Source organism: Primulina eburnea, chromosome 11, assembly GCF_022965805.1.
Source record: "Primulina eburnea isolate SZY01 chromosome 11, ASM2296580v1, whole genome shotgun sequence".
In the NCBI taxonomy this organism is placed as follows: Eukaryota; Viridiplantae; Streptophyta; class Magnoliopsida; order Lamiales; family Gesneriaceae; genus Primulina; species Primulina eburnea.
In genome coordinates, this window is record NC_133111.1 from 8,325,679 (window position 1) to 8,339,108 (window position 13,430).

Sequence of the window (13,430 nt, forward strand, 5' to 3'; positions counted from 1 at the left end):
AAATTCCAGAATGGAAATGGGAACATATCTCCATGGACTTTGTGGTTGGGTTACCAAAGTCTAGACAAAGCCATGATGGCATCTGGGTAATCGTAGACAGACTCACAAAATCTGCGCATTTCTTACCAGTCCGCATGAACTATAATTTGGACAAGCTAGCCACGTTGTACATGAATAATATCGTACGATTACATGGAGTTCCAGTCAGCATCTTGTCAGACAGAGACCCGAGGTTTGTATCTCGTTTTTGGAAGAGTTTTCAACAAGTTATGGGAACTAAGGTCACCCTCAGTACGTCCTACCACCCTCAGACCGATGGTCAAACAGAGAGGACAATTCAAACTTTGGAAGACATGCTGAGAGCATGTGCCCTAGACTTTAGCAGTAATTGGAGTGAACATTTGCCTTTGATTGAGTTTGCTTACAATAACAGTTTTCACAGCAGCAGTGGAATGGCGCCGTATGAAGCTCTGTATGGGCGAAAATGTCGGTCACCACTATATTGGGATGAAGTAGGAGAAAAGGCCATCACTGGACCCAAATTGATCCAAGAAACAGTGGATAAAATCGCTATAATCAAGGAGAGACTCAAAGTTGCCCAAGATCGACAGAAAAGTTGGGCTGATTTGAAAAGGAGACCAGTAGAGTTTATAGTGGGAGATAAAGCGTACGTGAAAGTATCACCAATGAAGGGCGTGGTTCGATTCAACAAACCAGGGAAACTGAACCCCAGATATGTTGGACCTTTTGAAATTCTGGAGAAAATTGGTACACTTGCATACAGGTTGGCACTCCCACCGAATATGTCTAGAATTCATAATGTCTTCCATGTTTCACAACTAAGAAGATATGTCTCAGATCCAAGCCACATTCTTGAAGCTGAACCACTCTTAATCGAGGGAGACTTGAATGAAGGACTTACTTATAAGGAAGTCCCGATCAGAATCGTGGATATCAAGAACCAAGTGCTAAGACGACGAACGATTCCATACGTCAAAGTACAATGGTCTAATCATACCGAAAGAGAAGCTACTTGGGAACTCGAAGAGAAAATAAAAGATCAATATCCCTACCTTTTTGAAAGACAAGTTAATCCAAGTTTCGAGGACGAAACTTAAAATAAGGAGGGGAGAATGTGAAGACCGTGCAATTTGGGAGGCACCAGTCTTGGGAGAAATCCTTGCAAACTCAAGAATTCACTCTCCAATTTGCATTAAGAAACCAAAATCACTCCCTCATCACTGCAGCAAGATTCTCGGAGTCCACGTTCGAGAGAAGCGCAGCAATTAAGGAAGGATGATTATGGAATGGGCATTTCAGCCGGGTGGTACAGCCCTATTTATATGGTGTCCAACTAGAAATGAGATCACACCATATCGAGCCTGCAATTTCCGAGCACATCATTCCCCTTTCTCGAAAGTTTTCCAGCGACCAAAGTTTCATCCAGAATCTCGAGATTTCCGCAGCGGTTCGAACAAGTTGTTGTCCATTGTTCTGTTAGCATTCCCCGTCAATCTTCAAGCCAGATTTCAGCCCCAAGTTCGAAGCGTTGCCGCAGCGGTTTGAAGTCTAGATTCCACCACTTCCGAAGCCTTCCAGTAAGCCATCTCTGTCCAATTTTTTTTTGCTTCCGTAGGAGCCCTCTTGCAACAAATTCACGAAGCTTTATTTGTCATCTTCGAATTGTGCAGCAGCAAGTTGAGGTCCCTGTACCAGTAACCATTCAAAGCACCAAAATCCTCCCCACCAACTCACCCATTCTCGAATATCTTCTTTGGATAGTAAGTGGGTTTCTTTTGTTTATATAAAAATTGCACAAATATGATTATTTTAAGTGACTATTAGTATTTATAAATATGATTCATTATTTAATTGTTTTAAGGTGATTCATTATTTAATTGTTTTAAGGTAGACTTTTGAAAATATATATTATTATATAAAAGGTTTGGGCACAATAAATCCTTTTATTTTGTGAACATGATATATGTAGGAAATAATTTAAATACGATTTTAAAAATTCGATCGGCATAATTTATTCATTTCCATTCGGTATAAATTCCCTTGAATTATTCACTGATTCGATATCGGTTATAAAATTCGAAAGCATGTTGAATTATTTAAAAGCACTGTAATGATTTGATTTAGCAATGGTAAAGGAAATTCCGAACTTTGATATACTTTGTTTAGGCCCTGATGCGGTGGGTTATAATAACCGTTCCTTTGGCCTCGCCCCTTAGAGGAGTAACATATAGGGGACTGATCAGTAAAACCATAGAAAATGAAATGATTTTCAGTGCTATATTCGTATTTTTGTTATTATTTGATTCAACATGCTTAATATTGAAAATTCGATAATTTATTCGTATGTATATCCTCGATATTTGTTATGCTCGATCGGCCCCCATTTACTGAGTATTTCTCCAAAATACTCACCCCTTACACTCCTACCCAGATAAGAACGAGGAACAAATCGAGGGTGAAGAGCAAGATTACTTTTGGGGATGGTAATGAAGAAAACTCCATTTGAGACCAGTCGAATTTATTCTGTCTTTAATTTTATCATCATGTATTCCGCTTCCGCATTTTATTTCTATCGCATTGTAAAGACGATTATTGGTTATGAAAAAGACTGGTTATTTTGATTTACTACGAGGCTTGTTGTTTTGCAATTATGTGATTGTGAGACAACGCCGGTGTCGACTAACCCCGGTCTCGGGACGTGACAACTAAGAACTCAAATTTTATGAGATAGAGAGAAAAGAACCGAGAATAAGATACTTTGAAACGAGGGAGCTTCATTATTCATGTTAAACTGCGTGCGTTTTTTTTTCCTTCGTCAATTTGTTGTCAACCGTCATCAATACTTTCTGTCACCGTTCACCTACCACCTACCATCAACTGCCTTCAAAGTTGAGCGATGGTGCTGCTCGATTCTCTAAATTGGGCCATCTCAATGGAGTTGCATCATGCATATTTGAGACATATATCATATATATGATTGATGCTATCGAGTCAAATCTGATGGATTGTAGCGAGTTTGGATCAATTATTGCTCCATGTTACTCCCTTCTTTCACATGAACTTACCTATAAAGTTTGATTTGTTTGACAACAAGCGAACATGATTGCTCACACTTGCTAAAGTCGTCAATCTGATATTTTGCTTCATGATGGTAACAACTCTACTTCGTTTTAGTGAAGGCTTTTGATTTGGGTTGGTTAAAAAAAGCCGCAAAATCCCTGATGGCGTCCAACTTATCTCGGCGTCCGTGATAAAATGAGGTACATTATTTAGATTTTCTGATTGTGAGGGAGAATAGCAGCCTTGGCAACTGGCAACCCCACATATTCCCCTTCCCTTCATCACTTGCACACTCAAATCCCACAAGTATAACACATTCAGAGACATATTGCAAGAATGAATAAGACAAAACTTATTTTACGTAAATACACAAGACAAAAACATAACCAAGATTAACCGATCAGGCCTAACAAAGATGCACAGCTTCATTAACAAATGCTTGAATAAAAACTTAAAACACCTACAGATATCAGCAAAGGATCGCCCTCACACTTATCCGATAATAATTTGGCTTCAGTGTCACCACCAAAAAAATGAAAATATGCAAAACCAGATATTCATAACAAGACAGAAAAGCACCATCCAAAGCATTGTTCCTGATAGGAAGGGAGGGGGAGAGAGGCTAACTAAGATGAGAAACATCGACGTCATCTGGAATCCTGAACGTGTCTGCTGCCCCGAATTTTCTCCATTCATCTCCAACAGAGTCGTCTTCGTTGTCACTATCCCTTTCATCAGCATCTTGAGGAATAGGAGATGATGGGTCCATAATACTTCTGGATCTACAATTGTGTGTAGCAAGCATCTTAACTTGGCCAAGATGAGAAATTTCTACAATTATTGTGTCATCATCGAATGGAAGAGGATGCTTCCATGGTTCGCCATCAATCCTCATGTATGTGTGGTCAGCTGCACCTTTATGGAACTCAAAGCGGATACGGTGTGCCTACACAAGAAAAAGCGAGACATTAACCACACGATTCAACCGAAATGCCAAGTGACTTATAACGACTGCAATAGCTCCTTGCAGCCGTGATTCCATTATTTGGATAGCCATGTAACTGAAAGGTAGCTGACGCAACCGATTTATTGATATCAGGCAAATGAAGGGAATTCTTGTCATTTGACCATTATGCAACTCACAGTTATGGAGCACTGTAAACTTGTAGTTACTGCAAGACTCTAAAATATAATAACAAGATCTGGAATCAATGCTCCGATAAGTTCCTCAAAATGTATTCAATCTAATAACAGACTCAGATCCCGGAATTTAGATCTTGACCTGCCTTGTTAAACCAATCCAATGATTTTACGATGATCAAAAACGGAATTTCATCAGGGTTTTAAATTTATTTGAACGCCACTTTTTTCTAATTATTGTAATGATAAATCCAAATACTAAAAGAATTTTGATACGTGAAAAATAATTGATAAATTCCAATAATTCGTAGACAGACTCTTGTCAATGTATTGTTGAGGTTCTCATCATGTAGCCCCTTAGAAACCAATAGAAATTCACTTTGTTGCCATATGACACTGTTGATTTTGTTGATTTCACATTTTCTATGTCAATTCTTGTCATAAAGCCAATTACAAAATTATCATTTGCGAAGAATCACATTATTTAATTTACAACCCTATAAGTTAAGTACTTGATAAATAATCAAGTCGAACCTGTGCAAGACGTGTCCCATGTCCGTTTGGAGCAAGTAGAACAAGTCCATGCCAAGCGTCTCTAAAGCCAACAATCTCCATAAGGCCATCGTCTACATAAGGGGCAGTCAAGTCTCTCTGTATGTCAAGATGAAACAGAATAAAAGTTAACAATTGCATAGTTCCAGAAGTTGACATCTCCTATCTTTCCAAAGAGCAAGAACAGAGAGAAGGAACATGCATCTGGAGACTACTGACATCACATCGTTTGTTAATATTTGGAGTTCCCCAAGGGTTTAGTCCACCAGAAAAACTCGGCAAGTTAAGACATACAATTGACCTGATGCTGCATGGTTAGACAAGAAGATTAAAGTATCAGAAGCACAAAACACTGTATGTTCCATTATTTCGAGAAGCAGGAATCTGGAAAAAAAAACAATTTAACAGAAAAATGGCATGCTTCAATCCTAGTCTAAGATGTGAAAAATTAAGAGAACATGTGATAGTACTTGAATTTATGGATAAATTATATTTTAACTGGAAATATTAAAATCAACACATACAGCTGGATACTACCCTCCTTCAATATTAGAAACTGTCGATTCTTGTAATGTTTTCTTCAACTAATATACAGCACAAAATTTCAACTTTCAATAGGCAACAGATTCAAGAGTACGAGCTCCATCTGGAATGACAGAACTAGGCATATTAAATAATTATCATACCTGTGAGGAATGCGGAGGTCTTGCCAATCACCATGTCTTTTCATGACCTTCAGCTTGCAAAGTTGGGCTATATTCCTGTGTCACAATTATCATTAGTTCCTGCCAAACCAAAAAAACTCTAGGTAAAACGAGAGACACGATTACATTATTATGGGACATTAACATAAAAAATAACTATAGATCTCACTGTTTGTGAACTTTAAAGTTTTGAGACAAGAAACAACCTCCAGGCATTCCTATGCAAAAGATGGCATGTAGTTCTTTTTGACAAATAACTAAAAATTTAATAAGGTCGGTATTAATTTTGATTATGTGGCATAAATTTTCATTACTATCTCAGCCCATCAAAAGTCAGAAATCTGATTCATATTCTAGTCGCACGCGCCACTGAATTTCTCATACTCATGAGAGAAAACAGAAAAAGATTCACCAAAAGGAAAAAATAAGTTGAATATGAAAAGATAGAAATAGTGTAATTATAAGTTAGTATTATTACATATGAAATTCATAATCCACAACCGAACACGAAGAAACTGGCTAGAAAAGATATTAAATAAGTTACAGATTGAGAAAATTGTTGATCACGTGGCTCGGGGTATGAACAAAACTTAAAAAAATAAACAATAATGTCATGAAACGTTTTAAAGCATCAGCATTTTAGTGTCGTAAGACAATTCACCTGAAGCTTTATGGTGTAGCAATCAAATAAAACAAGTTTGTGTACATTATGTAGAAATGTCAATTAACTTAGTAGTCACATACTGGTACAGACAATTTGACGACTGAGATTTATCATCAGTTGAGTTTCCTTTAATAATGTAGACGAATTATATGCAACTCCAAAGTCACTCATTTATTAAAACATAGCCATTAGATCTTTTTTTAATTTTAAATTAAGCAAAAATTATATTGAACAATGCTTACAATCTCACCTAGAAGAAGGGCGAGCAATAGGAGCTATAAACCATCCCTGTGAGCATCCAATCTTTGCATATGTACTCTAAGACACAATAGAAGAGCATCACTGTTTATAACAAAGATTAATACCAGTTGAATGCATATCTTGTTCCTGACTCTATGACAATTATAAACGAAAAGCTATCAACAAAATTTCTGCCAAAGCAGCACTGAAGGCTAGCATATCTACACCCCAACTTTGAGGGCGTGAAAGCTGCGCGATTTACTGACAGAAAAACAATAGAAGCATATTTTACAGTAAACGTATGACATGCCCAAGAACCACTAAATTTCCAGCACAACTATGAGATCGTTATCTCTAAAAGCAATACCTACAGGAAAAAGATTATTTTATTCTTTGAAAGATTATTTTATTCTTTGATCAAGTAATATCAATTTCAAGATTCAGTACATACTCAGGTGATAGGCACAAATGAGTCTAAATCCACTCTACATTGTCGTTTATCCCTCAACATTGTTCTATTGACTGAAGATCTACCGACGGCATGCCAGACTTGCAAACTTTTGATTAAGGTGAGAACTCAAAGAATATTTTATGAACTCAAAACAGATTGTGATATTATCTAAGGCTTGCATACTAATATGCCTGCTGTATACGCAGTGATATTTCTGAAGTCAATTATTAACAATACTTACATCCTGAGAAATAAATTTAGTCAAAAGTGAATTCTCATTTTAATGGAATGTTCGATTTATCTCCATATCTTATAGACTCAGAGCAAATCCATTCCACTTTCAAACTAGACAACTTGTCTTCAATAAAAAAATTATGATAGTGCGATCATTTGTAGAGATGGAAATTACAATATGTGTACATTATATTTATATAATACCTGATTACGTAGCTGGTTTTTGAATTTTTCAGGATGCAGCTTTCTCTCTCTGTGGAATGCATAAGACACTTGTGCATCCATTCCTAGTCACAAAAAAAAAAAAGAATTGTGAACCAAATATTCACGCAAACGTGTACAATGTTTGCTGCAACCCACTACTTGCACATTTGTGACTATTATGATTTATCAAAATTTACTTTTGATCTATGGTCGTCAGTTAATTATCTAAAAGTATAAATATTTTGTTGGAATTCTTCAAAATAGTTCAATTTAAATCAACACATGGAGCAGAAATAACAAGCATGGTTTATCAACAAGGTGTTGATTCGGTAATTGGGACCACACTCACCCATGCTGAAGTAATTCCAAAATCCACCACGGAATGTATCACAACCTTCCTGAAATATTCACAAATGTAAACAGTGAGATAAGAAAAGCGGTCTTTTTCAAGGTTTAAAGTAGCACTTATAAGATTCTACTTAAAGACGAAATTAAGACACTAATTCTTTATTGCATAAGTCAAATAGATGGTTTATACATTAACATATAAAAACAACTTAGCCTGATTTCCTTCCATGTTATTGTAATCTTACTTATCAACTTCTTTTTTTGGTCGAGGACAAAATTCTCTCCAGATTACGATAGATGATAAGAAAACCGGACAGGCGTAGTTGTAACAAACTGATTTAAACTGTTTATGTTCTCGAGGCTCCTAAAATTTATTACAGTTGGATTACAGGATCAAGTTGTTCCAAATATAAGATCATAGATATTTCAAGTCATTGAGTATTTAGGAGCGCATAGAAGACTAAGTTTATTTATCGTCCACAACTCTACAACTTATATTGGCATGGGAGAGATACTCAACATCAGATGCTTCCTAAGGTGCATAGAAAATTACAACACTACAGTGAGATGGAATGATCAAGAAAAGATCTGCTGATATCTTTCTTACCACATTGAGATCATCTGATGAAGAAACCTTGTGAAATGCATGCAATGAATGTGGCAACTCCAAAGGGGCAATTGGATCACATGAGCCTTCTTTTGGTGCTCTCATCCGCATAAGAATATGCCAACTGGAAGACCATGACAAGCCAACCGTCTCAGGGAGATATATAGAATCTGTAAATTTACTTTAAGCCAGTATTTATTTTTAACACCATGAATATAAAATCTGTAAATGTACTTTAAACCAGTATTGATTTTTAACACCATGAATCATTATGTCCGAGGCTGTGAAAACAATGATTGAAGACATACTGTAATTATGAACAGAACATGAGAAAAACATTTTTGAATAGATTCTTATATAGTTATTTGCTACAAATACCATAAATCGCAAACTCCAAAGCTCGGTGTTAAGAAAAGAGAGAGAGAGAGCACATTTCTAAAAGTTGATTGTCCTACCAATTTTGGTACATCATTTGTAGGAAGGAGTGCATTAAAGTTCATCTATGATCATGCATGACCATAAAGGTGAATGACAGTTACCTGTCTATCTTCATTTCTCTTGCTTTCCGCACTTGATCCAAGAATGAGAGCACAGAATTACGATGTGTTCCAGGATTTTTCTTACCCTGTAAACAAAAGGCTCACACAAAGTTTTGAACAGAAGACTGCAAAGACGTTAAAATGACAGCATGCATTTCTGCCCAGAGAAGTAACTGTCACATTGACTGAGCTCGTCGTGATAATATACATTCAACATTCTGTTACTGTCCCATGTCATGGATTACCAGAAGGCTGTCTGTTGTGAATTTGAGGCTAGTTAGAAGAGAACCTCTCTATCTCTTGGGTTTGAGGCTTGAGTATCAGATCTCTTAACACAAGATTGTGAATAATTCTTTTTTGATATTCTTTATTGATTCAAATTACCGATATAAAGGAGAGTACAATGATTTAAAATAAAGATAACCATATTCTAACCTAAACTAAAAAGATCATCATATCCTAAAAGATAACCATATCCTAACTTACAATCTTTTTGGAATTATCTCATTTATTCAAACTAAATTGGAATAAAAGATAATTATTAAACTAAAAATATCAACCAACAAAATTCAATAAAAGATAACAGTAAGGTCCTGATTTAATAACAGTATCTAAATCATAGATTTGAAATTTCCATCTTGTTGAAGTGGGTTATCATGTGTAAGACACATGACAATACTTCCCTCTTAAAGATCCTCAACCATGAGGACAGGTACTTGTTCATCACAATTTCAGCATCCTCACTAGAAGTCACTTTGATCTCTTAAAGTTGTTGGAGCGTTTCAAGTATTAAGATTAGATGGCGTTGGTTCTTAAATTCCTTCGGCTGTAACTCAAGCCGATCTTGTTCCTGATGGAGGAACCATGGTTCACCATCACCCTAAAGGTGGAAAGAGACCGACCATTCCTTGTCTTTCCCCGATGCTCGTTGGTATTGAAATGACTTTTCACATCAACTAAGCCATCCCAACAAATCTGCTTTGCTATTGTACTGCGAAAATCTAGCTTCGAATTTTGAGGTACATAGAATAAGTCATCATGTTGTCTAGTTACCCTTTGGAATTCTGGTAGATGGTGCCTCATTGATTGCTATTGTCTCTGCCCTGATCTTGTTCTTGTGCTCACATGGTTGACGAACATTTAGATATCTTCTCCAACTGATCATAAAGAGGTTGTTGTCATTCCTTGGCAGCCGCCATGTCTTCTTGATAACTCATCGTAAAGGCTTCGAATTGTTGCTCGAATGCCTTGAAATTTCCTATGAAAACTAGCTCTGATACAAATTTGTTATGGTCTCACGTTATGGATCCTGCCAGGAGGCTGTCTATTGTGAATTTGAGGCACGCTAGGATAGAACCTCTAGATCTTCTTGGGGTTGAGGTTCGTTGGGAGAAAACCTCAAATCTCGTAACACAAGATTTTGAATAATTCTTTTTTGATATTCTTTATTGATTCAATCCACCAATATATAGGAAAGTATAACGAATTAAAATAAAGATAATCATATCCTAACCTAAAACAACAGGATTGCTATATCCTAAAAGATAATCATATCCTAACTTACAATCATTTGAGAATTATCTTATTTGTTCAAACTAAACTAGAACAAAAGATAATAATTAAATCAAAGGTATCAACCAGCAGAATTCAATAAAAGATAATAGTAAGATCATAATTCAATAGTAACATCTCAATCATAGCTTTGAAATTTTCATCTTGCTGCAATGGGTTAGTGTAAGACACATGACACATTCACACTCAAACACTTTGGAGTTAGCCGGTGCCAGAGTATTTTGACTGAATTTGCTACCAAACTAGGCTTATTATGTAAAAAAACTATAGCCTCTGGAGCTATAAACCAATTCATGAGGAAGTTTCAGTTGGTGGTTCTAGTTTTTAGAAATTACATGTCAAATTAAAAAATGTTGTAAAGTCGATGGCAATGAATTTGAGTATTTGGCATCGTGCTCAAACAGAGTTAAAAATGATAAGCATATCCACGAAGGCGTTAGCTGGTATTGCTTCAAAAGGTGAAGTATTTTCATACCCATCCAAATGCAAATGGAATATTATTTCCAGTTCCCAAAGGCACAGTAGCTATAGGTGGCGGCTGAGTCAATTTTAGATCAGAAACCACTCCAAGTAGCCAGCCAGCTGTACCATCTCCCCCGGCAACCTACAAGTTACAGATTATCACATGCTTTGCGAAAAAAGAAATGGAGGTGACAACCATAAAAAGTAAAGATCAACATGCACACAATCTTCTGTAACGAAACTCACTATTATTTTTAACTTCTTCTCAAGTTCAAAAGCAAATTCATCACCATTAATCTTGAGCTTTTCCAGGTTGATAAAAAGCCTATTCAGCACATTGTTGGGAGATTCTTCTCCTAGATCAAACACCTGGAAGTTGAACAAAAGAGGACCGTAAAAGTTGTTTATATCATGGTAAACAAACAGAATAATCCTACAAAGCACAGTACATTAATGACAGTAAGTTGCAATTGCACCCCTTCGTTAATATTACCAATTATTTGACTATTCTGCTTACGAGCTATATTTTTTTTTATTGGTCCATGCCACCAGAATCAAAGATTCTAGTTACTTCTAGATAGTTGATTCCTCCACTACCAAAACCTTTATTCTTGAAAAAAAGTAAACACTAAGAAGCAAACCTGGTTTTTATTAAGTATGGTTCGGTAAGTAACGAGAAGATCTCCGCGAAGCTGACCACCACTTTTGGAATTGATAAATACCAAAACAGGGCACTCAGGTACATTAGGTAAACACTCAGCTTCCGAGTCAGACACAAGTATATAGCTAGGGATATAAAACTCCTTCACAAATTTCTCAGAGTCAAGATCAGCACTTTCCATTGTTAATTACAAGTCAGCACCTGCAGAAGAAAAAATTCAAAAGTATACGTAATTCCTTTTATGTAAATAGCATAACATTCCTGTTTTCGTGCAGTAAAATTCAATAAAGCACTAGATCAAACAAAAAGCACAAGACCAAAATCATTAGTTTTGATCACAAATGACATTATCCCGGGATTAATTTGGTTGAAATACCCCCTAGCCAATAAAGTTCAATTTAGGCTCTGCGACTTGCTTTATTTTACTTTGGCATTAAACACAGAAATATTTCTCCGTCGTCAGTCATCTAAGTCAAAATCTGGTTCCTTCCCAACTATTATGATCATATAATGTCGTCATATAATGTCCTCAATATGATCATTCACTCGGATGGTTCAGGGGTTGTCATCCCAGCTTTGAGTGTGCCACACAAGGTTTGTCCAGTAATACAGGCATTTAGACAAACACTGATCGCCATGTAACAAATCACTCGTGTTCCAAAAAAGCAATCGAACTCGATGATGTCTTGTAGAGATTGTGAACTCTTTTTGGGTTCTACACAATGTTACAACAATTAGAGGGACTTAAATTTCGATTTGAACAACGCAAATACAAACAGAACAATGTGATCACGCATAAAAAATGTTATTGAAGATGAACAAAAACCCAGATGGAATTTCACCAGAATTTACAAAGCAATTACGAATTCGCACATGAAAACAAGATAATGGAGGCTGCTTTAGAGAGATCACAAGAGAATCTTCAACGAAATTCGGAACGTGAAATGGCGATGGGAGATGGACAAAGAGACAGCAAACACGTAGGCGGAGATGTAGAGCTAAAACGCGATATATATACATATATATATATATATACATAAATATTATGAATCAAATCCGAAACGATATGTTAGATATGCATTAGGTAGGAAGGGAATCAAATCCGAAACCATATGTTAGATATGTATTAGGAAGAAAGGCAACTTTCCCACGGGTTTGGAGTCCCATAGAGAAAATTCGAAATGAAGACGAGGATATCCGATTATTTGGGTTTAAGTTCGGGTTCGAGGATTTTTTTAAATTCTCGATGTGGTTCGGGACGGATATGAGATTATTATTCTCATTCCTAAACATGTCCCGAAAATTATATTAATAATAAAATAATAGTATTATTAGTATCTATAATATAATAATAATATTATTTTATAAAATATTAATAAATATTATTATTAATATTAATATTATTATTATCAGATAATAATAAGTTTTGGTTTGAGAAAATATCTGAATCTGTCATGGTCTTTATATATTGATATTTTTGAAACGTGGATGGTGGCGGGGATGAGAAGTTAATCCCCGAAGTTTCGGGTTTGGGGATTTCTCGAACCCGAAAAAACGAGAATGAGGATGGGAACGGCTATGAGGGTGAGGATGGAATTTGGGGACGGGGATGGCAAACCCGTCCCGTCCCATTGCCATCCCTGGTATTAGGTAAATTTTGAGAATATACATTAGCGTTCAAACAATGCTAGAAAACTAATAGTACTCGGACAAACCTTGTACGATAAATTCAATCCAAAAAGTTTTAACAAAAAAATCAAATTCATGAACATTGATCGTATTCATACACATACCTACTCTGCCATATTGTAAACTTTTGGAGACAATAACTTGATTTATTGATGGGCGAATGTTAGTTTATTCAGTTTACTTATGTTTATGATATCGCCAACGCGATTTTAGTTCTGCTAAATGATAATTTTATACACAAACAAGAGAATGTTTGACATCTCTTTGAAATATGTTGATCAA

General features: G+C 36.0%; 1 protein-coding gene across 3 annotated transcripts; it reads right to left on the minus strand.

Moving 5' to 3' along the window:
* Positions 1-3,488: 3,488 nt before the first annotated feature.
* LOC140804402 (diacylglycerol kinase 5-like) lies at positions 3,489-12,551 on the minus strand. 3 transcript variants are annotated; one of them, XM_073160409.1, is made up of 13 exons: positions 12,302-12,551; positions 11,440-11,660; positions 11,045-11,167; positions 10,812-10,940; positions 8,765-8,850; positions 8,226-8,406; positions 7,620-7,668; positions 7,271-7,353; positions 6,392-6,459; positions 5,460-5,534; positions 4,993-5,080; positions 4,756-4,872; positions 3,489-4,027 (listed from the first exon to the last, which is right to left on the minus strand). In XM_073160409.1, the coding sequence occupies exons 2-13, from the start codon at positions 11,638-11,640 to the stop codon at positions 3,704-3,706; spliced, it is 1,524 nt and encodes a 507-aa protein (XP_073016510.1). In that variant the 5' UTR covers positions 11,641-11,660; positions 12,302-12,551; the 3' UTR covers positions 3,489-3,703. The 3 variants fall into 3 exon arrangements, with proteins under 3 accessions (XP_073016510.1, XP_073016509.1, XP_073016511.1); XM_073160408.1 differs by having other exon boundaries at positions 12,333-12,550; XM_073160410.1 differs by having other exon boundaries at positions 8,226-8,349; positions 12,333-12,540.
* Positions 12,552-13,430: the final 879 nt, after the last annotated feature.